This window comes from Mus caroli, unplaced genomic scaffold, assembly GCF_978045245.1.
Source record: "Mus caroli unplaced genomic scaffold, Mus_caroli_1 scaffold_7, whole genome shotgun sequence".
Taxonomy (NCBI): Eukaryota; Metazoa; Chordata; class Mammalia; order Rodentia; family Muridae; genus Mus; species Mus caroli.
Genome location: NW_028227262.1, coordinates 41880446 through 41903231, shown reverse-complemented (window position 1 = coordinate 41903231; position 22786 = coordinate 41880446). Strand labels below are relative to the sequence as shown.

Below are 22786 nucleotides of genomic sequence, written 5' to 3'. Positions count from 1 at the left end.
CAATGCTACAAATAAATGCAGCCAACATTCTCATTTCCAGGGGGTCAGGATGCATGCTAGGAACATTTATTTCTAAAATTATTTTATGCTTAGTACCTGAATAGTGTCACAGAATAGAGGAGAAAAGAAGACATGAAAAAGAAAATAGTTTCTGTGCCAGGGCCCAGATCTGGAAACAGGAGATGGCAGAGATAACAACAGAACAGAAGCTGGACCTTCAAGACTGAGGAGAGAGACTTTTGAAATTGGGAAGTTCAGCTCTTAAAGCAGAAGCTAGCTGATGGAGGGCAGTTGATAACGAGTACTGATAAAACAAAACTGCCACTATAGAAGAAGAAGAAGAAGAAGAAGAAGAAGAAGAAGAAGAAGAAGAAGAAGAAGAAGAAGAAGAAGAAGAAGAAGAAGAAGAAGAAGAAGAAGAAGAAGAAGAAGAAGAAGGTGGTCCATGCTCTGAAAATCTCAGAGCAAGATAGTAGATTCAAGGAAAATCTCAAGCAGATAGAGCAAGCTTCTTTGCTGGCTGTACTGTTCACTTCCATCCACACTCCCAGTGCCTATTGGACTGACCAAGGACCTTACCAACTAGAGCAAAAGCCACCTGCCTACCCCAGTCCCCTACACCATCAATCCAACTTTCTCTGTGTCTCATTCTTTATGAAACAACCTCGGGTTATAATGGGTTAATTAGTTAATTTAAACTATTCTAATTTGCTAATTGGTTCATATGTCACGTATTTGGGGAAATACACATTAATAGCTACTTCTTGGCTATTTGACAGTGACTAAGTCATTTAATACCACCAGGCTTCCATTTCCTAATCTTAATTAAAATAATAGGGGTGAATTTTATATCAAAGGCATGGGTGATATTTCAGTTGGGCCCAATAGTGAAAATCCAGGAGGGCTCCCAGGGGCCACTTGTAAGGCAATGTAGGAGAGAAGGGAGTCTGAAAGAAATGAACTTAGCATCACAGTTGCGGGATAGACTGCAAGCTGAGCACAATTATTACGGTATTCTCCAGGGGTAAGGAAGAGCCATGTGAAATATCCCTGAGGGGCTTGGACTTCCTATTATGTTTATTAATCATCTTGATGAAAACTGAGAGTCTGCATTGATTAAATTCACTAATGATCCCAAACTGAGCAGGGGGGTAAATTCCAAAAAGGATGGATTTATAAGGTAAGCACTAATATTAATCAGATCTTCTGCATGAACTGGGTGGCAATGAATGAAATAGGATTTGCAGTAGTACATAGCAATGAGGTACACCTAGGGTGGGAGCAGATGGAAGCAGCCAGATCCAAGCAAGGAAGCTGTTATTTAGGAAATGGTAAGAGCAGGAGAGTGGAAAGTGTATGATAGACTCTTGAGATGGTTCACAGTCTTACCCACAATCCTTTGGTGGTGAATGTTGGAGAGTGGCAGTCGTAGAAGTAATTAGGGAGCAGTCACCTTTACAGATAAGGAAACTGATGGCCAGAAAGGTTAGCTGTTCGGTCCTAGAATGGAGTAGTAGAGCCCAGCCTGGCATGGCACTTCCTTAGTCTCAGACATGTAGCAAAGACTATCACCCCCTCTTAAGACCTGACTTTATTCTCAGAATTCTCCTCCAAATTATACTGTGTTCTCTAACTTGGTTCATTGAACCACAATCAGCGAAGTCATGGCTAAAATCCACATCTCCCGATTTTGTCTACTGCTGCGTCCTCATCCCAAAGTGTCAATAGTCAACACTGTCTAGAACTTCAAAACTCAAGCACTCAAAAAGCACCATTAACTTTTAGCCATGACCCTGATCCTGATCTCTACCATATTTGTCTGAAGTCTTTTGGTCTGTATTAATATTTGTCTAAATTTGTTTATGTGGCAAAGTTGGGACAACAATGAAAAACATCACTAGTGTTAGGTTTGTGTGCTTGATAAAAGCATAAACCATTTTGTAAATGGAATCCACGGGCTACAAATAAACAAAGCTCACGGCACACCTCAGGACAACAAGTAATTATCTGGTTAAAAATTCCTGAGACTGATGAGTCTTGTCTCAATCTTGCGGCATGGAGTGAGTATTACTTGTGCAAATGAAGCATTTTTTAAGAGAGTTCCTATCTGTATCGGGTCAGGTTCATTTAGTTGGATGTCAACGTGGGAGAAAAGGGAGGGAGAGGAAGACTCACCTCAGCAAAATTATGAAGTAGGTGAGTCCATTCAAATTTCAGTTCCCTTCATCTTCCTTTCAGTTCCTCTCCCCAGGAAACGCATGGTGCTGCTCTGAGCCCAAGTGCCCATCCCCAGATGTTGTCATGGCTGTGGCACAGCACAAGGCTGTTTGGGTTGGGTATTGAACAACTGTTCAACTGGGACAACGTTCTCCTGTAGGAGTTCAGGGCAGCACGATCAGCCTTCTTACAGACCTAGCTCTGTGCTCCACCTCTTGATCCCTTCCATTATTCTTGTCTCCCTGTCAATGTACTTGGTAAACATCAGCTGTGACTCAAACCACACAGGGCACAGGTCAGTGCCCAAGAATTTCCCATGGACTCACACCATGTAGCCCAAGTAAATGAATTACTACTTTAGTAGATAATTTTAGCATGTGCCTGAAAGAAATTTCTCCTTAAGTATGCTGTCTAAATTGCTTTGGAATATTCCATAGGTTTTCAGAGATGTAACCAGCCTTAACCACAAAATCCTCTATGCCAATCTAATTTGTTAAGTACTTTTCAACATGAAGGGTCTTACCACACCATGGCAGAGTGCTAAGAGACTGGGCCCTAGAATAAGTTAATGTAGGGTTCAACCCATCCCTGATGCTTGCAGATGTAAGCAAATGACCTAAGCTTTCCAAATACATCCAGATAAGAATGAGTTTCTTGATAAACTTAGCTAAGAGAATACATGAAAAATCATCTAGGATGCTGTTCTAAAAATGTCTACTTGTACCTTCACCCATAGTTGCTACCCATTCCCTGTTATTTGTCATGTATGGCACTCAGTTAATTTGATCATAAATAACAATAGGTGTAAAACCAACACAGATGTCCAAGAGATGCCTAAATTACTAGACCTATATACTATCTGTTAGGCTAAAGTTCAGGGATAGATCCAAGTTTCATGAACCCTAATATTATTCAATTTTAAAATCTTTTAAAAGGGAAACAAATATATAAATTCACACCCAAGCATGGCAAAATTATACTGATGGGGACTAGAGTAGTTCTTCCCAAGGGCTACAGATGAGGAGCAAAAGAGGATGGGTGTGTTTTAAAAGGCCAAAAGGAAGAATTGTGTGATGGACTGCTTAGCATCTTGACTGAGCTGTGACATAGTGCTAAGCATGCATAAAACCCAAGAAACAGAAATAACGACACATTAAATCCATATGCTCCAAGGAGGATAGAGGAGTGATCAGTGCCAATTTTGTAGTTTTAAAACTATGCTAAAGATTTTGCAAGATGTTGCCATTGGGCGACACTAGGTTAAAAGAAGACTGAATGTCCATTTCTTACCACAGCTTATGAATCTGCAATTCTCTGAAAATAAAATACCTACTCTAAAGAAATAGAGGTTGGGAAGATGCCTCAGCAGGTAAGAGTGCTGTATAAGCATAGGGGACAGAGTTCAAATTCCTCACACCCATGGGAAAACCTGGGTGTGGCTGTCTGAGAAACTCTAAACACATCGCTGTTGTTGGCAGAGGCTGGAGGACTTCTGGGGTTTACTAGATACCAGCCTAGCTCAAGGTTCAACAAGAGACCATGTTTTCAAGGGAACAAAGCAGAGAATGATAGGACAGAATACACTATGTCTTCTTTGTCTTCTGTGAGCACACAGAGTACTCATGCCTGTACAAACATACACACCTCACTCATGCATGCACATAGAGACACACAATATGATTGGGAGCACAACCAGAAAAATCTAAGTAAAAATAAGAATTGGACAAAATAAAATAAGCCTGGCAAGTGCTAGGGAGAAAGCAAGACAACTAGGTTCCTAGGACATCCATGTCTAGTTGCAGACACAGTAGATGGATGGAAGATTAGACAGAGTCAGTCAAGATGAGACCACTTCAAGACCTGAGTGAACATGTACACTTTCCAGGATTTTCCATTGCCACTGCTTTGAAATACACAACAGGGACTCACCCACATAAATAGGTTGACTCCACTCGCCCCACCTTCCTGACATTCTGCAAGGTGAGCTCACAGCTGCTCTCACTTGAATGGAATATGTAGAAACGTCATCAATTTTTGAGATGAACTTATTGGAGATCAGTTTTTCCTTCTAAATGGGAAAAATTAACATTATAATAATGCCTAGACATGTAATTTATGTAAAATACCAGCTTGAGAGGTCAAATGTGGGTAATGTGGCTCATTATTTGACAAGTAATCTAAAATCAATAGAGTATAGTTATGGGTTTATTCTACAGAGTTCCAGTGTGATTTCTTGGCAGTTACCCCGAGGGAAAAAGTGATCTTGTAACTGAAATAAATAAAATGGTCGGTTGAAGGGCTAGGTGATGCTGTGTGGACAAATTAATGTTTCATGTGGAAAAGTTGGAGTCAGTTCCAACAGCAGACATAATCTCAGTTACTTTGCCCTTACACATTGGTAATGTCACAGTTCTAAAAAGCACATAGTTTGTATCTATCTAGCATTACCCAATGGCCCCAGCCTGCGTGGGCTTTCCTGGTCTATTGCTTGGATTGTCCTAGTAGCTCATAACCCTGCGTATACATGGTCCCACCCCCACCCCCACCCCCATCCCCACCCCCACATATCCAACTTGCACATTGCTGCCAAAATTACCCTTCTATCCTACAAACGCTACACTTCTCTATCACAAAAAATCCATGGGTGCTGCTCATTGCCCATGACTGGGGTGTTAACTATAGATGCTGTTTGGCTTTTAATAAAAAGTTCACAGAGACACTCTGAAATCCCTATGTAAGGTACAGGGTTACATGTCTAGTGTTTGCCTGGTGTTCAGGCCCGCTCAGTCACTCCCACTTGGCTAAAGGAAACATGCCTTCCTCGCACACCTCGGGGGTTATTCCTTTCCTCACATCCCTACCAAGCACAGTGCGGTTGTGGTATACGTCAGGAAGTGCTGATTACGGGTCTCTGATAAGATCAATACAGAGTGTGAGCGCACAGTTTAGAAACTGGGGGAGCCGTTGGACAATGCTGTGACATCCAAGCACATGAATTGTGCTTGCATACATATTGGTTTGTACTTTCCTATATTTGGCTATGTGTGTGTGTGTGTGTGTGTGTGTGTGCATTTTTAACTATATATTAAATATGTTGTGTATATAACATATTTAATATATAGTTAAAATACATATATATATTATATTTTAGTTGATCCTTTTTAACTTATTTTATGAAAGTGCTAACCTATGGTAGATTAGAAGTTTACAAAAGAAAGCCAGTCCTTCACAAAGGCTATTTTTGATCTCCCCCAGGTTGCATTCAGCTCTAGGCTACAAGGTTGTTTTGTCTCCTCTCTCCTCTGCATTATGTTGATCTTTCCTATGATAAGGAGGCCCTGGCTTTATTTGCCAGAGTGGGACTTATCTTATATATTGATTTATTTTTATGTGAACCACCCACCAGCCTGGCAGGACACAGGATAGTAATATGCCCCATGATTTAGCACATAATTTAAAATTAATAGGACATAGGATTTGGTTTATTCCAGACTACACACACACAAAAAAAAAAACAAAAAAACAAAAAAAAACCCCCAAAAAACAAACAAAAAAAAACCAACCAGGGCCTTATCTCTCTTTATGTGCTAACCCTAGACGCCAATTTGTAGATATTTGTTTAACTGTGTTTAGTTTGTCTCTTCTTGGGTGTTCTATGTTTCTGGGCTAATATCCACTTATCAGTGAGTGCATATCTAATGACTTCTTTTGTGACTGGGTTACCTCACTAAGGATGATATCCTCCAGATCCATCCATTTGTCCAAGAATTTCAGAAATCCATTGTTTTTAATAGCTGAGTAGTACTCCATTGTGTAAATGTACCACATTTTCTGTATCCATTCCTCTGTTGAGGGACATCTGGGTTCTTTCCAGCTTTTGGCTATTATAAATAAGGCTGCTATGAACATAGTGGAGCATGTGTTCTTATTTTCAGTTGGAACTTCTTCTAGGTATATGCCCAGGAGAAGTACTGCTGGATCTTCCGGTAGTACTATGTCCAATTTTCTGAGGAACCGCCAGACTGATTTCCAGAGTGGTTGTACAAGCTTGCAATCCCACCAGCAATGGAGGAGTGTTCCTCTTTCTCCACATCCTCGCCAACATCTGCTGTCACCTGAATTTTTGATCTTAGCCATTCTGACTGGTGTGAGATGGAATCTCAAGGTGTTTTGATTTGCATTTCCCTGATGATTAAGGATTTTGAACGTTTTTTCAGGTGCTTCTCAGCCATTCGGTATTCCTCAGTTGAGAATTCTTTATTTAGCTCTGTACCCCATTTTTAATGGGGTTATTTGAATTTCTGGAATCCAGCTTCTTGAGCTCTTTGTATATATTGGATATTAGTTTGTCTCTTTTAATCATTTTTTAGATGTATCTATTTATGTATGTGCATGTATGCCACAGCACATGTGTGGAGGTGAAAGAATAACTTGAGACAGTCCATTCTCTCCTTCCACCTTGGAGGCTTCAGGAACCGAACTCCCTGAAGTATTCTAAACAGTGAGTGCCTTTATCTGCTGAGCCATTTCACAAGGTTCTTGATTTCTTCTATTGTAAGGCATGAGGTGAAATCCTGACTTCTCAGCTTTGTGACTGTTTTCAAATGGGTAGGGCAGAAATGGTAAAGAGCCATGCTGTTGTGCAAGCGACTGCAACATGCTTTTCTTCTTGCAAGACTGAGAGCTTCCTGGCTGGGGGTATGTGTCATGCTCTGCATGCACGAGACCCTCTGTTCAGTTCATTTCACCCAGTGATAAAAGCCTCACATTGGTCCTTCATGTTCCATTCCACACTTCCTGGCAGCCATGATACTACCTTCTGTTTATATGTGTTTTTACTACACTTGGCATCTCACTAAAGACAGAATCATATCCTAATCATATACTATTTGTCCATTGTCATGTGTTTATTTCACCTTGCTTGCTGTCCTTAGGTTTATTCATAGCATGTATCAGAATTTCCTTTCAAAGACTGAATAATGTCTCTTTGTTCATGCATGCATGTGTGTGTGTGTGTGTGTGCCATTTTGTTTTTGTAGTCCTATTCCCAGGTTTGGGGTTCAGATTGTTTGTTTTCAGGTAAGAATCTTGCTATTCAGTCTAGACTAGCCTCAAATTTATAACATTTCTCCTAACTCAGCCTTTGTCTTGGGTGCTGGAATCATAGATGTGTGTCATCAAGCCTGACTCTATTCATCTGTTAGTGAATATCGGGGCTGCTTTAGCTCTTGGCTATAGTGAGTAATGCTGTTGTAATCATGGGGTTCCAAGTACCCTTTTGAGACCCTGTTTCTAAGTATTTTATATGTATACCTAGAAGTAGAATTACAGGCTCCTAGGATATTTGTAACCTTTGGAAAACTTGCTTTCCTACATTGCCCAATAGTTGTATCATTTGTATTTTTGCAAAGCTCTTACAAACAAGTTTCATTTTATTCTTTGTATTATTTTTGAACCCAAAGTATGTTCTTTCAATATAAAAGTCCTGTAAGATTTGATTTATTTCTGTAATACCTGGGGCAGATGTAAGTTATCATTGACTTTCCTAGTACGTAAAAACACCCAGGGCAGTCAATACTGAAACTTTTAAATCAACAGTTCCCAACCTATGAGTTGTGATCCCTTTGGCAAACCTCTATGCTCAAAAATATTTACATTACAGTTCATAACAGTAGCAATACTATAGTTATGGAAATAACAGCAAAAATAATTTGGAGATACCACAACGCGAAGAACTATACTAAAAGATATATATATATATATATATATATATATATATATATATATATATATATAACTATACATTAGGAAGGTTGAGAGCCACCGTTTAAATGTTCCACAAATAATGAATGCCTATCATGGAATACTGGAACGATATGAAGAATTACCTGGACATGACCATTTTTTGTGTTGTAGATTTTCAACTCATAGTTAAAGCAATGGTCTGGAAAAGCAGAAAGTGGTTTCTCCCACTGTATATAGAGAGAATTGCTTTCAATTTCCACTGTGACATTCATTGGAGGATTTACTCGGTCTAGGTAAGAGGAAGAGAGGTCAGCGGCATGTCTGTACAATCAGTGATCAGGGCTGCTAGCCCCAACCCACCCTTCCTAAGATATGCTCTTCACAAGGTTTACCATCAGGTCTAAGTCAACCAGTGTCAAAGCCACAGGAAGCAAGTAGCTTGATATGAGGTTCTTGGTCTGGCTGTACCAAATAGACTTACACATATAGAGAACAGAAATCACTACAATGAAAGTGATTGATTGACTCTTTTTCCCCCTCAGCTCACTCACTGTATTGTGCACTCAGCATCTCTTAAGCTTTCCAAGATAGACGATGCTGATGGAGAGACTGTAGACAATGTGCCCCACCGCCATTTCCCAGCAGGGGCACAACTCTGAGTAAATCACTTCTCCTTTCTTGCTTCAGTGTTTATTTTTTGTTATTGGTAGTTTGTTTTCGTTGGATTGGTTTGGTCAGATAGAACAAGAAGCTCCTGAGTTAAAAGAACATTGAGCTAACTATGTCTGTACAGGAGTGAAGCACTTCCACACTAGCCCCGGACCTGAGTTTAGCTTCCCAGCACCCAGGTGAAAAGAACTGTAACCCCAGAGCTGGTGGTGGTGGTAGTTGGGTATTTCAGGATATTTGACTGTGAACTCTGTGAACCTCAAGACTGTGTTATTTACTGAAAACAAAACAAAACTGTTTCTAGTTGTGGCATGAGTCAGTCCTTAGCACATACCTTTAATCCCTCTGGCTGGAATACAGACATGTCTTTAGTACACATCTTTAATTCCAAACAATAATGATAAAGTTAATTTGTAGAAGGAAGAGCCCATGTTTGAAAGTGGTACCTAACTGACAAATCAGAGAAAGATGTTACAGAATAACATATGCCGTGCAGGGCTCTCACAAGAGGAGAGAGGAAAGGGGAGCGCCTTAAGAGAGCAGTGCAGAGAGAGAGGGGAGAGAGGAAGAGACAGTTTTACTGGGAGAGTTGTACAGAGACAGGCTGTAGACCGAGAACAAGCTACACACAGGTGATAACAGAATGTGCCAGAGAATGAGGAGGAGCCAGAAAAGAAGAATGAATTGTTAGCTAGAGTTAGTTTGAGGCAAAGCAGAGAAGTTCAGGAGAGGCTAAAAAATGAAGCCAGATTGAAGTTATAGAAAGGAGTTTGAGCCAAAACAGCTGAATTGGCCAGCCAGCTCAGAAAAAACATGGAAGTGTGAGCTTATTCAGTAGTAAGTCTCAGAGGGTGAAACTAGTCTAGGCCTAGATTAGGTTGTGCAGAGGATAGAAGTTTCTAGGACTAGGACTAGGTTAGTAGACTGAAGCAGTAAACCTCAGAGACAGATTACTTTAGGAGAATAAAAGTTACTTTAACAGTAGGGTAATATGGATAGGTGGATCCTAGGGCCTTGCTAGCTAGCAAACCAGTCTAGCCAAAATGACAAGTTCCAGATCCATTGAAAATTCCTTCTCCCCACAAAATAAAGTGGAAAGGCAATCGAAGAAGATATCTTGATGTTATTCATAGGCTTCTAAATGGACAAGCACACCTGTACCAGTATCCATTACATATACATGTATGAGAAAGGAAGAAAAGGGTGGGGAAGGAAAGAAGAAGATAAAGGAGAGAGGAGAGGAGAGGAGAGGAGAGGAGAGGAAGAGGAGAGGAGAGGAGAGGAGAGGAGAGGAGAGGAGAGGAGAGGAGAGGAGAGGAGAGGAGAGGAGAGGAGAGGAGAGGAGAGGAGAGGAGAGGAGAGGAGAGGAGAGGAGAGGAGGGGAGAGGAGGGGAGGGGAGGGGAGGGGAGAGATCTGTGGACATATTGTTTAAATGTCTAGAGATAAGTCCAAACCACTGTGAAGGATCACTGATGATCAGAGAGGGTTAGCTTTGAAAGAAGAGCTAGATGATGGAAAACCTGGATACCTTTGGAGTGCTGAGGGACAATGCTGTGGGGGAAACGCTCAGAATAATTCTGGGTACAAGCTATTACAAGATTCGTCGACAGACATTTCATGAAAGCAGTCAGAACAGATGAGCACTGCTATGACTTCTCTTAAGGAGTGTTTGCTTTTCCTAGAGCAGCCATTTTCTACAGGGAGAACTCTACCTTCAATGGCATGTGTTTGAGTTGGGATTTGGTCACAACTCAGGGTAGCAGAACCAGTAGAACATACAAGTTGGACTCATAGATAGGGGCCAAGAATGCCTCTAAACATCTTACTATACCCAGGACAGTCTCCTACATTATTTATGTAGCCTTAAAGTTGGGAACTCTGCCTCAGTAGTTTTCCTATGTTAGCTAGATGGTTGTTTAACATTTGAAAGGTAGCAAAACCCTTTCCTGTGCCAAGTTTGTGCTATTTCATTATTCCCACCTTGGGATAAGTCTTTCTTACCAATGGCATGTGGAGTGAACAGCTGATCAAAGGGCTTGATTGCAGCATGCTTGCTTGAGCCATTAATGTGCACAGCAAGCTGTTCAAACCCTTTGCTGTTGATAAATGTCCTGGGAAACCAGCATGCAGTATTTCTGTTCAGTGCATCTCTGCTGTATTCTTGGCATTCTTCAGTCAAAACACCAAACCTAAATTGAAATACCTATGAGTTTTTATAAGGGAAGAGGAAATAGATAATTTGCATAAGTAAAAATAGACACTGACCTGTAGTATAGGAAATACTGTGTGTCCTCAGGGGCATCCTTCCCAACAAGCCAGGTGCAACGAAGGGACACTTGGTATGGCCTTAAGTGGGTGTGGCTACTTACAACAGTGTGTGTGGTACAAGTTAAATTCGTAACCGAGGTTCCAGGAGTTCCTAGGGGACCACAAATACAAAGGACAAAACATTGCCTTGATGGCTTCTGAATTTTATGCTTTTGCTTGAAATACTATTGATTGTGAGTGACCACAAGCATCCATTTATAGAAACTCATTTGCAAAGGGCAAATTTCCTGAAGAAATGAAACTGGAGTTATAAAGCCTTGACATGAAAACCTTCTGAGATAGCCGAGCGTGGTGACGCACGCCTTTAATCCCAGCACTCGGGAGGCAGAGGCAGGCGGATTTCTGAGTTCGAGGCCAGCCTGGTCTACAAAGTGAGTTCCAGGACAGCCAGGGCTATACAGAGAAACCCTGTCTCAAAAAGAAAAAAAAAAAAAGAAAAGAAAACCTGAGCTACTTTAGATGTAGATGGATATATGTCAGTGAGATGGATGTTTGAAAGTTCAAGTCTACTGTCATGTGTCCAGCAACTTCAGCATTCTTGTGCTCTATTTATCAATACCAGACTATCAGGCACTGCCCCACATGATATATGGATTCCAGTTTTTCTGGCTGTAAATGAGAGGTTTTATTGAGGAAGCTCTCTAGATTCCCTTTCCTTTCTCAGTTATATGAGCCATTCCTTAATATCCATGTCCCATGAATTACATGGATTACCACTCAGGGGATGCATTTTGGCAATACCCCAAGATCTTATCCTTACATTATAGAGTCAGTGTCCAACAGCTTACAAAAGTCTCCTTAAAGTGCCATGACTTAAAACCTGCGATTTCAAATGTTTGTTTGTACCAGATTTCCCAAAATTATGTTTGTGATACCCAGAACACTCTGTCAAAACAGACTTGTTCTTGTTCCTCAAAGAATGAAAAGAAATATTTTGTGGACTACGGTCAGGGAGAACCTCTCTAAAGAGGAAATCTTAAGTGAGGAAAGAGTTTTTATTTTTTTCTTTTTCTTTCTTTCTTTCTTTCTTTCTTTCTTTCTTTCTTTCTTTCTTTCTTTCTTTCTTTCTTTCTTTCTTTCTTTCTTTCCCAACGCAAACCTGTTCCTGATAGATCCTTTTCTTCTTGTTCATTTTATGGGCTAGTTACAAGGATGAAACTTTTTAAAAAATATTTTTATTAGGTATTTTCCTCATTTACATTTCCAATGCTATCCCAAAAGTCCCCCATACTCCCCCCCCACTCTCCTACCCTAAAACGCTATAGATTGATTTTTTTAAATCACTGTCATAGAGTATCTTTCAATGGAAAGACAGGGCAAGAGGAGAGATCCTCCCATTGATATATAGAAGTTGGAGACAAGAAACTGACTGGCTAGTTTCCCTTTTAACACACATGTGCAAATTATATATGACATATATACATATGTCTATACAATCATACCTCTGTATCTATCGTATGGATTCCAGAACTTTTCCTCATGCTAAAAACTTCAGATGCTCAGGTCTTTCTAATATGATGTCATCTTGCATATAACTTATACAGTATTTGGTCTAATATAAATACTTCCTACATAACTTAGAATATTGAACATAAGTACTCTGGAAATAGTGGTTAGACTGTTATTTAGATGATGGTGACATAAAAGAATCTGTTCACTAGCAGTATGTGCTTTAATGCTTTTGTCTTAGAATGCTTTTGATTGTTGAATCCATGAATATGGAGCCCATGGATGCAAGCCTTCCCCCTTCCCCCCTACCTGTGTGTGCATGTTGTTTTTTTAGTTTTTTGGGTTTTTTTGGGGGGGGGGAGGGGGGAGGGTTGAGACAGGATTTCTCTGTATAGCCCTGGCTGTCCTGGAACTCACTTTGTAGACCAGGCTGGCCTCGAACTCAGAAATCTGCCTGCCTCTGCCTCCCGAGTGCTGGGATCAAAGGTGTGCACCACCACGCCCGGCTGACTTTTCACTTGGTTAGTGGCATAAACTATACATACTTGGTATTAACATGTATTGGAGGTATGCAGGAAATAATTAAAACTATAGAAACTTAACACTGAAAGAAATATCATATAAAGGAAGTTCTCAGTTGGTCCTGAGAGATAGCATAATGGCTTTAAGATATGGCACAAAATGACCCATATTTATATTCCTCTGTATTCTTTGAGGCACCCTCCTTATTTAGAGTTAAGCCTGTTGGGAACTCTTTGAAGAATTATGAGTTAATTCAAGCATCTATGTTGTCACTAACACAGTCTCAGTCTAGCAGTTTTGGCTAAGTGAGCCCCCAGGGTTGTTTTTTTTTTTTTTTTTTTTTTTTAAGACTTTGTTCTGTAGCTCTTGGTGTTATTGAGAAGTGGAGAACCCTTGCTGAATTGGGTCTTCTGGGAGGTGTTTGGGGATACATCTTTAAAGAGAATTAGACCCTTGTCTTTTTTGTGCTTCCTGTTTGCTTCCTGGCTTTAGACATCTACCACCTGCTTCTGACATAATGCACTGTGTTCCCACATGGCCTAAACATGACGGGCTGCCAGATCATGGGTGGAAATCCCCACTGAAACCATAAACCAAAATGGGTGTATTATCTTACATATTTGTTACAGTCAAAAGAAAGTTGACTAATAATACAGGCATGATCTTCTTCTCCGATGAAGTGGGTAGGAGAAAGACTTGAAAGACAGTAATAGATGTGAGGCTAAGACATATATGATTTAGAAAAGTGGCATATTCTAGGGTCTGATAGCCTGCCTATTTCTTTTTTCCAATCTTGTGTTTGTATTTGTCCGTATTAAAATGTTTGATCAAAGCTACCTCTGCTTATATGTACAAGAAGCCCCAGCTTCCACTAGAGTCCAGTATAATTTAGGGGTGACTTACAGGAGTGTGTGGATGGAAAGCCTATGACAGGCATGGTTGGAATGTGGGTGTTGTGGAATGGGATTGCAAGGCACAGCGCTGGGTTAATGAAAGGTGGCTTTTCTTTCCTGATTTGAGGGGTTTCAGATACAAAACTCAGATGTCCCATGTCCTTTACCTGGTGGAGCTTTGAGTTCAGCAGAAACCCAACTGCTGGCCAGAGTTGTATGGCTGCTCTTCAGAATGGTCCTCACACTAGCTGCAAAACCTTCATGAAGGTGGGTCACACATTTGCTTTCAGTCTTTCTGGTATCATACTAAAATAAAACCCGCCAATCAGGACATGTAAGAGAAAAACAACATTAATCAAATAGTCCCTTGACTCCATGATGAAAATGATGCATAAGTAAAATGGAGTGAAATAATCTTCTAAGAAAAGAAATCATTGTAAAATTAACACAGTTTCTCAGTGACACATGAATATATTCCTCTTCTTTCTTTTTCTTTCTTTTTTTTTTTTTTTTTTTGAGACAGGGTTTTTTTCTGGGTAGTCCTGGCTCTCCTTGAACACACTCTGTAGTTCAGGCTAGCTTTGATCTCACAGACCCACCTGTCTCTGCCTCCCAAGTTGTCTTTTATTCTCATCTTTGATGCCAGTCTCCTCTCCAGGAGCAACTTCTTGACATGAAATTCTTTAAAATTTCATATTTACTGCAAAATGGTTAATACAAATCACACCTCCCTTTCTTTCACCTTACTACAAATGCAATACATGGCAGTCATGTTACCACATCCCTACCATAAATCAGAGACTCTAAGAAATCAACTTTAGACCCAATAACATAGTACCTGAACTTGACCTTAACCCTGGCTTTGCTGAGCCTTGTACCATTTTGCTCACAATTTCCTTCTGGTTTTATTGACAGTTTAGGAGGTATGTAAATAGTACTATCAAATGCATGACACTTCAAAAGTTGGTAAACAAGCTGTGGAGGTGGCTCAGTCAATAAATTTTACAATAAATGTAGAATTTGAGTCATATGGCAGCATGCACCTGTAACCTCAGCACTGAAGATAAGGTAGAGACAGGTGGATCCCCAAATGTCATTGGCTCATCAACCTAGCAAAAATGATGACCTCACAACTCAGTGAGAACCGTCTGCCAAAAAATAAAATGTCTTGGAGATTGGTTAAGGAAAGTGTCAACCTGTGGGCTTCACACACCTGCATGCACACTGGCCTGTACATGTTCACACACCCACACTAACAAGTACAGAACAAACACATGTGCTTTCTCTCTCTCTCTCTCTCTCTCTCACACACACACACACACACAAACACACACACAGGGTGGGGAGAGGGAGGGAGGAAGAGGGATGAAAAGAGGAGGGAGAAAGAGAGGGGCAATAAGGAGTATTCTTTCTTAAAGGAGAGAATTTTCCTTGAGATAAAAACCTATGCTACTGTTTCATCTTGAATAATAAGCATTGGTCTAATTTATTTTACAGATCCTACTGCTAACACAACAAGATGGTCTTTAGTAATTGGTTATTCTTTATCAAGACTTTCACTTCATGAGGAAAACTGCAATTTAGAAATGAATATTCCCTCTCAGGAATGATTGTCATCAGACCAGACACTTACTTCATCTTCTTGTGGGGCATTTATTTTCACATGATACTCTAGATCAACATGCCTTTGCTCTTGGTCAGGATTTGGGTCCCAGTGTAAAAGAACTTGAGCTAATCCAGTGGCTTTAATGGTAAAATTGACAGGTGGTAGAAGTAAAACTATTGATTAAAAACAAAAAGAAAACCAATGACACAATGCACAGTTGTCCATAAAGAGCACTTTTTTGTGTGTACTATGTGCTGGGGATGAAACTCAGGTAGATTACCACTGAGCAATATTTTTGGTCTTGAACATATTTTAATTACTTTATTAAATAACATACTGGTTTGTTGTAGCTTATTAGAATATATAATTCTGAAATAATTTGACAAAAGTTTCCTTAAAATTATTGCTAGTTCATTGTTCAGGTGTTATTTGTAACTTTCACACGTTTTACTTGAATATGAATAGCCTACCACATTGTTTTCAAAATAAGCATCATAACCATTGAAAGGGTTGTGATAACTTCGGGAGATCTAGTCCCCCCCCCCCCTTACAGTAGTATAGAACATAAGTAGAAAACACCAGGAATGGGGGTTATATCAAACATGACAACCGTTGTCTCATAGGCATCTGGTTTCCATTGTGTAAAAGTACCTACTTAAAAATCAGTAATTCACAATGTAAAATGCATGTATTTCTCATTATGAGCCATAGTCAAAACTATTTGAGTAGAAAAGAGGATTTGTTTTCAAAATAAAATATTTCATTTAATTAAAGAATCAGTACCCACTGATTGTAGAGCATCAATCTAGAGATGCAGTAAAACATAATGAGCAAAGAGGAGAGAGTAAAAAGGTCTGTACATATCTCATCTTGGTTATGTTTTTCTGGGCATATTAAACAACTTCTTAAAATTTCTCACCCAAATTAGGGTAACACTATACATTGTGATCCACATGCTACAGTCTTTAATTTATTCATTAACTACATTGTCCGTGCTTTTCCTTTGACCTTTAAAGGCCCTTCATGACTCTGCACCTGCATTTGACATGCAAGGGTTTCCAGGACTGTCTGCGTAGTTCACCTTTATTCTAGCAGCCACTGGCTACTGTGGCTTCTCACATCTAAATTAGCTAACTAAACCCTACAGTTCATTGCTTTGGATGTACTGTGTATATTTTAACTGCTTGGTGAAATGTGGTTTTAATAGAGAGTTCTAGACAGAGCTGCTCTGGTGCCATCAGACAAGTTTCCTCTCTTAACCTCTGTTATCCTACAAAACCCTTAGATCAACAAGTTTTGGGGGGGGGGGGAGAGAAAAGAGAAATGGCAGAGCTTGTTCTTACTTCATTTGAAGCCTTTTGTAAAGTTCCCAGGGGAGCCGGGAGTCCTAAATGTGGCCTCCAGAGGCTGCTTTCTTCCAAGATGCCCGTTTGTACTCTTAGAATTGAATTTCCCACTGAAGCATAGAATTTACATTTTTGCCCACATGGCCTTCTTAAATCTCAAGAGTTTATACTGTTTTATCAAACTTTCCCAGTAGAATGCTTATTTAGGAGAAAACCCTATTACCTATTTTATAATGTACTTTAACAAAACCAAATATTATTGAGTAGATGCTTACACTTTTTGTGATTAAGTAAGTCAGCTTGCAGTGTTGCCAAAGCTCCCGTAAGAATTAGTAACACAGGCACCATGGTGGCCGAATACTGTTGGAAACATGGAAAACAAAAATCCAAGTCATTGTATTGTCATTTGTAAGGAAGGCTGGCGGCTTCTTTCCAATGTAAAATCAAGCATTGGTCATTTGGCAAAAGCTTGTCATCACTCTTCCATGCTGGGAACGCAAACATATGGAACTTTGCTCTTGGGCTGAAGATTTATAGTCTTTGGGAACATTTGACATGTAAATTAATAATTAATTGAGAACATGCTCCCAGTGTGTGCTTGGGGGTGCAACAAGTACAAACAGACTTCTTATTTGATTCACAAAGAATGAACTGAAGTTTATAATATATGCAAAGAAAGATGAATCTTCCTGCTAGAATCCAATGAGCAAATATGTAGAGCTAGAAGAAAAGGAAGAAAGGATCAGTATCCAGGACACTAGAGCAGTCTTCGGGATGGGAAAAGTTTTAAGCAATTAATAACAAGCATAAACTTACATCCATGTGCTTTTCAATTAGGGGCTTGGTGGCAGAGTGCTACGTAGGAAGTCCTAGGTTCTATCTCCACTACTCTTCTTCCCAAAGTCAATGTGACAAGAAACTTACATTGATAACAATTTATAATGTGAGAAACATATAGTGCCTTTAAAATTTCAGGATCAATTGGTGGTGCTTTGAGTTTGGGAGAGCATGATTTACTGTCTGAAGCACCCAGATGAGAACAGGCCAGGGCAAGACAAAGAAACATAGTCACACACCTGGAAAAGTGTAAGTATTTCTTCTTCCAATAAACAGCTTGACAATCCAACAAAAGGGAATTAGATTGTTAGGTTCAGTGAATGAGAAAAAGCAAACAGTCTCAGCCCTGAAGTCCAACAGGGGCATGCAACAGTTCCTGTTGGGACCTGCAGATCAGAGACCTGGAGTTTCCCCCAGAAACTTTCTCAAGCTTAACTAAGGAAGAGCAGTGTGTATGGCTTCCACCTGTGTGCCTCCTCAGTTTAAAAACAAAACAAAACAAAACAAAACATTATTTATTTATTATCTTGTGTGCCAGGGCCAAGAAGCGGGAGTGGGTGGGTAGGGGAGCAGGGCCGGGGAAGGGTTTAGGGAACTTTCAGGATAGCATTTGAAATTTGAAATGTATATAAAGAAAATATCTAATAATAATAATAATAAAAAGCAATAAAAAAAGATGACTTACGGGGCTGTGATGTAGCTCAGTGGGAGAAGCTTGCTCAGACTCTGGAAGACCCTGGTTAGATCCTTAACAGTTCCACAATAAATAACTTTTTAAATTAATCAATAAGATGAAGCTTTTCTTTATACAATTACTTAAGGGGCTAGGCATTTTCAAAGTCTTACTCCAGTACAGCCAAGGGAAAGGCCTCCATTAAATGGATAATTTCTCAAAATTAATACCAGATACGCTTGCTTCATTATTTTGTCTTATCTTACAACGTCTTACTTAACATGCTGCCCCGGTTAGAGGAATAACACAGCAGCTGTAAACGGACAGCATATAGAAGGCATTCAACTCTTCTTCCTTTGTTATTTTCAAATAAACTTACCGGACTTGTGCCGGTTTCCACCAAACCAATCCCGTTTCTTTTTTTCTGTGACATTTCCTCCTGATATAAGTGAATATTTATACTGATCATGGTCATGACCATGAAAGCAGACACTGCATTCGTTTTCTAAATTTTCAACAAGTCGGACATTTCCTGCTAAAGGGAAGCATTTCTAACGCAATGAGCCTGAGAGGCTCAGCTAACATATCCTTAGTAACAACAAAGATAACTGCTGCTTCAAATTATGAAAGCTACATCTTTAGATGTCAGCATTTCCTGACATGATGTTCTATATGTCCTACCTTAGTGGTTTTCATTAACAATTCTAGGTCAGGAAAAAAAAAAACCCTCAAATTAATACCCTGTAGTGACTTTTACTGACTGGTAAAACAGGAAGTGTCTTAACACAGTGCTTGTAAAAATAACAAACATCTGTTTATCCTTTGCAATTAAATTGTTGAAGTAAATAATGACTGCTGAAGATCTCAGTGGGGAGGTAATTGAATATTTTATATTAGTAAGCACTCTCCCCTAGAATTTACCTTGTATTCTGATTTTATAGTGCCTGAAAATAGAATTCTCTTTCAAGTTTGATCACTCAAACATTTTTTAAAACGAAGTTTTGGCCATTAATGGCAGCATGATTTTTCGTATCTCCTGATTTTTTTATGCCATAGGCAATACCTTTGAGATATTGGACAGCTCAAGGTGTTCAAATAGGTCACAAATATCTCAAAACTGAGCAGATCAATTTCAGCAAAGGCTGGATATTATTGGAGCTTCGGTATCTGATTTGTTTCCTGTGATTAACTGACTCTGTTTCCCCAGACTACTCCTTGTGGCTGCTTAAAGCACATGACCTTTTTGCAGCAGACATCACCTTTAGTTGGGGGGGGGGAGATTCAAGCTATTTTGTTCATACATTCAAATATTTCCACTACTATCAAATAAACTGTAAGTCACCATATTAAAATATAGTTAATCCAGTAGCTTTATTTATTTGTACAATCTCAAGATGACAATATAATTAAGTCACTTTTCTCTTGGCTACCAATTAAAATAAAATTCAAACCCATTGCATTATTAAACTGAGGTGTAAATTAAGAAGAATATAGTAAATAAAGATTGCCTACCTACCGCCAGGTATACATGCTCTACCTTTGAGGGTGATTAGAAGAAACTTGTTCACGGAACATTTCTGTGAGTGATCTTAAATTTTTTGAGAGCTCTCCTTGAAATTTAGAAGAGCAAAGGAGTGTGATCTCTTTCATGGCAGATGTTTCTAGAAATTAAGTTGAGTCAGGCTCTGGCCATTAATGATGGACTTCCCCAGTGTTCCTGAGAATTGGTCAAATTCTGCCGAAGTTTAGAAATATAATTTTCCCTTCCAAATTCTTTTTTTTTTTTGCCTGGAGTATTCATTTTACAACCAAAACTATACTGACACTCCCATTTTTAGAGACTTTGTGTGAGACTTTGTAGTGACATCTAATTCCAAGCACAACCTTAATGGCAGAAATTAAAAAGCCGCTAGGAGAATCCATGCTCTTTTAGTGTTGCAAGTAAAGAATTTGTTTCCCCGTTTTAACCCTGTACAGTGTAGTCAGCCATAAAACACAATTCTTTAGTGAGGGTGATGGAGACATGAAGCACAGGATGTGTTTAGCTAGATACACCATGTAACCCCCACAGTGAAAACTGGACATACTCACAAAAATATAAATGACCAGTGGGATAACCCTCTCCACACTTTATTTTTCCCACCACTGGACTTCCAAATAATTTTCTAAAATATCCTAAAATACCACCATCATGTACAAGATGTGGCCACAAACACAAAAAAATATAAAACTCCATAAAACCAGACCCAAATAGCTGCCACCCTCAGTATTCTGCATAGACACTGTTTGCTACAAGTATCTCAATACTTAACTACATCCCACCAATCCCATTTGGCACTAAGATCCACATAGATGCTTCCTCGTTGGTGGACATACCTGACTATGGATGATCCCTTCAGTTCCACAGGTTCTCAATGTTAGAAGTCGAGAACCACCGCTGCCTGTCGTATCTGGCTTTCCATCATAGCCCCAGCACATATCACTCTGTCAGGTCCAGGGCACATGCCTATCAGTCTTGGTCCAGTGAAGAATAGGGACAAGTCATTACTCAGCCCTCGTGAGGCAAGGCAAGTCTGTTCAAAATCAACAAAGAGATGGCTTAGATCAGCTGTGAGGCTGTGTGGGCAGTGCCTGGCAAGACTGGCTTCTTGCATGCATTACTTAAAAATTTCCCCACATTGCATGTTAAGTAGTGTTAAACAAATGAGACAGTTTGATTTCCAAATCTTGATTATATTTCAAAATATAAATGTTTAATAATCAACTACATAGATTTATCACCAGTCAACTATTGAAGAGAGCCTATGAACATACAGAAATAATAGGTAATGAAGTGTTCAAAATTATAATCCACTGAATTATCATTTTTTTTCTGGACTTCCTCTCTTTCTTTCTTTCTTTCTTTCTTTCTTTCTTTCTTTCTTTCTTTCTTTCTTTCTTCTTTCCTCCCTTCCTCCCTCCCTCCCTCCGCCTCCCTCCCTCCCTCCCCTCTCTCTCTCTCTCTCTCTCTTTCTTTCTTTCCTCCCTCCCTCCCTCCCTCTCCCTCCCTCTCCCTCCCTCTCTTTCTTTCTTTCTTTCTTTATTTATTTATTTATTTATTTTTTCCTCCCTTACTCCCTCCTTCCCTCTCTCTCTCTCTTCTCTCTCTCTCTCTCTCTCTCTCTCTCTCTCTCTTTCTTTCTTTCTTTCTTTCTTTCTTTCTCTCAATTCCTTTCCATCCATGCTTTCTGTGTATCTGGAATATATATCTTCCTGGTTTTAGGTACCTAACTGGTGAGCATAAAGCCAAATGAGACATCTCATAAGCTTTTTGTACATTTTAGATAAAATAAAAATCACAGATACCAAAGACATTTCAGCAGAAAGCAGAAACAAAATAACTTCAGTTGATGACATCACTACCTTATTGTTGTTTGTCTCTAAATTTGTAACTCTTGAAATTAACTCTGAAACTTTTTCTGACTATATCTAACTGGATCTATAGCCTATTTTCTAAACTCATATATTTTTTAAGAAGTCTTGTCATTAGATATATACTTCTTTTAATAAACTGTCAACAGCAGGAGGAAACAAATGTCTTCTATTTCCAGGGGCTTTGACAAAACACAAGACATTACTTTAACAGAACTCACCTTGGTACAAATGGACACATTAGATACAGAACCATCAACAAAAATAGAACTGCATACCGGGACCTGTCCAGTGAGCTTCTTCTAGTTTGGTATCCTCAGCGTTAGCTCTGTCTCTGCTGATAACAGGGCTACACAGTGTTCTGTTTCCTCTTTTTTCTATTGAAACATTTTCTGTGTTTACCAATTATTTCTCTTTTCCTGTCCCTCCTTTTGGTGGGGGTCCTGGGTGTGTCTCCAGCCTAGTCATAGAAGAAGGTATTTATCTGCCCTACCAACCCCACAGTGAGTCAAATGTTTGATTCCTGGTTACTAAGAAGTACAGTGGCTACCGAGCTCTGAGCCTGCAGCTGTGCATCTATTCTCTGGGTGCACTGGTGTTTGACTTTAAGACGGGTTCTTTACTCTTTTCATCATCAGAACTGTCATGGTTAAGAAGACACCTGAAGTTTCTCTTACAATGGAAAGACCACACAACTGCTCTTTGGAAGAAGATTCCCAAGAGAGCAACCCATTAGAGAGGGCCCACACTAGAGTCTTAGTGATCATACTGTTCACTGACAAAGGCTTGCCTCCTTCAGATACCACGATCTGAGAACTCTGCGAGCTTTAACCTGGTGTGTGTGTGTGTGTGTGTGTGTGTATGTGTGTGTGTGTGTGTGTGTGTGTGTGTGTGTGTTGCAAGCATATAAGCAAAGATACTGTGTCTGGTCACTATCCCAACAGGAGGCTTGTGAGTTGATAGGTCACAGGGCCTGACACATGGGCAGGCTCCTCCACCCTGATTTTGAAGTGCATTTCTGAGGCCCCTGACTTCTGCTTTGTTATGAAGCTCTGAACCCTTAAGTGAACATGTAGAGAAAAGAGTGCC

The 22786-nt window shown here is 39.7% G+C and overlaps 1 protein-coding gene across 1 annotated transcript in view; it reads right to left on the bottom strand.

Moving 5' to 3' along the window:
* The window catches only part of Il5ra (interleukin 5 receptor subunit alpha), a 34269-nt gene extending 17145 nt beyond the window's left edge, over positions 1-17124 (bottom strand). The window contains exons 1-7 of the mRNA XM_021165798.3: positions 17052-17124; positions 15458-15603; positions 13992-14130; positions 10898-11051; positions 10634-10821; positions 8106-8251; positions 4147-4285 (exon numbers count right to left, since the gene is read on the bottom strand). Coding sequence (XP_021021457.1) covers positions 4147-4285; positions 8106-8251; positions 10634-10821; positions 10898-11051; positions 13992-14130; positions 15458-15603; positions 17052-17124 — 985 coding nt within the window. The remainder of the gene's footprint in view (positions 1-4146; positions 4286-8105; positions 8252-10633; positions 10822-10897; positions 11052-13991; positions 14131-15457; positions 15604-17051) is intronic.
* Positions 17125-22786: the final 5662 nt, after the last annotated feature.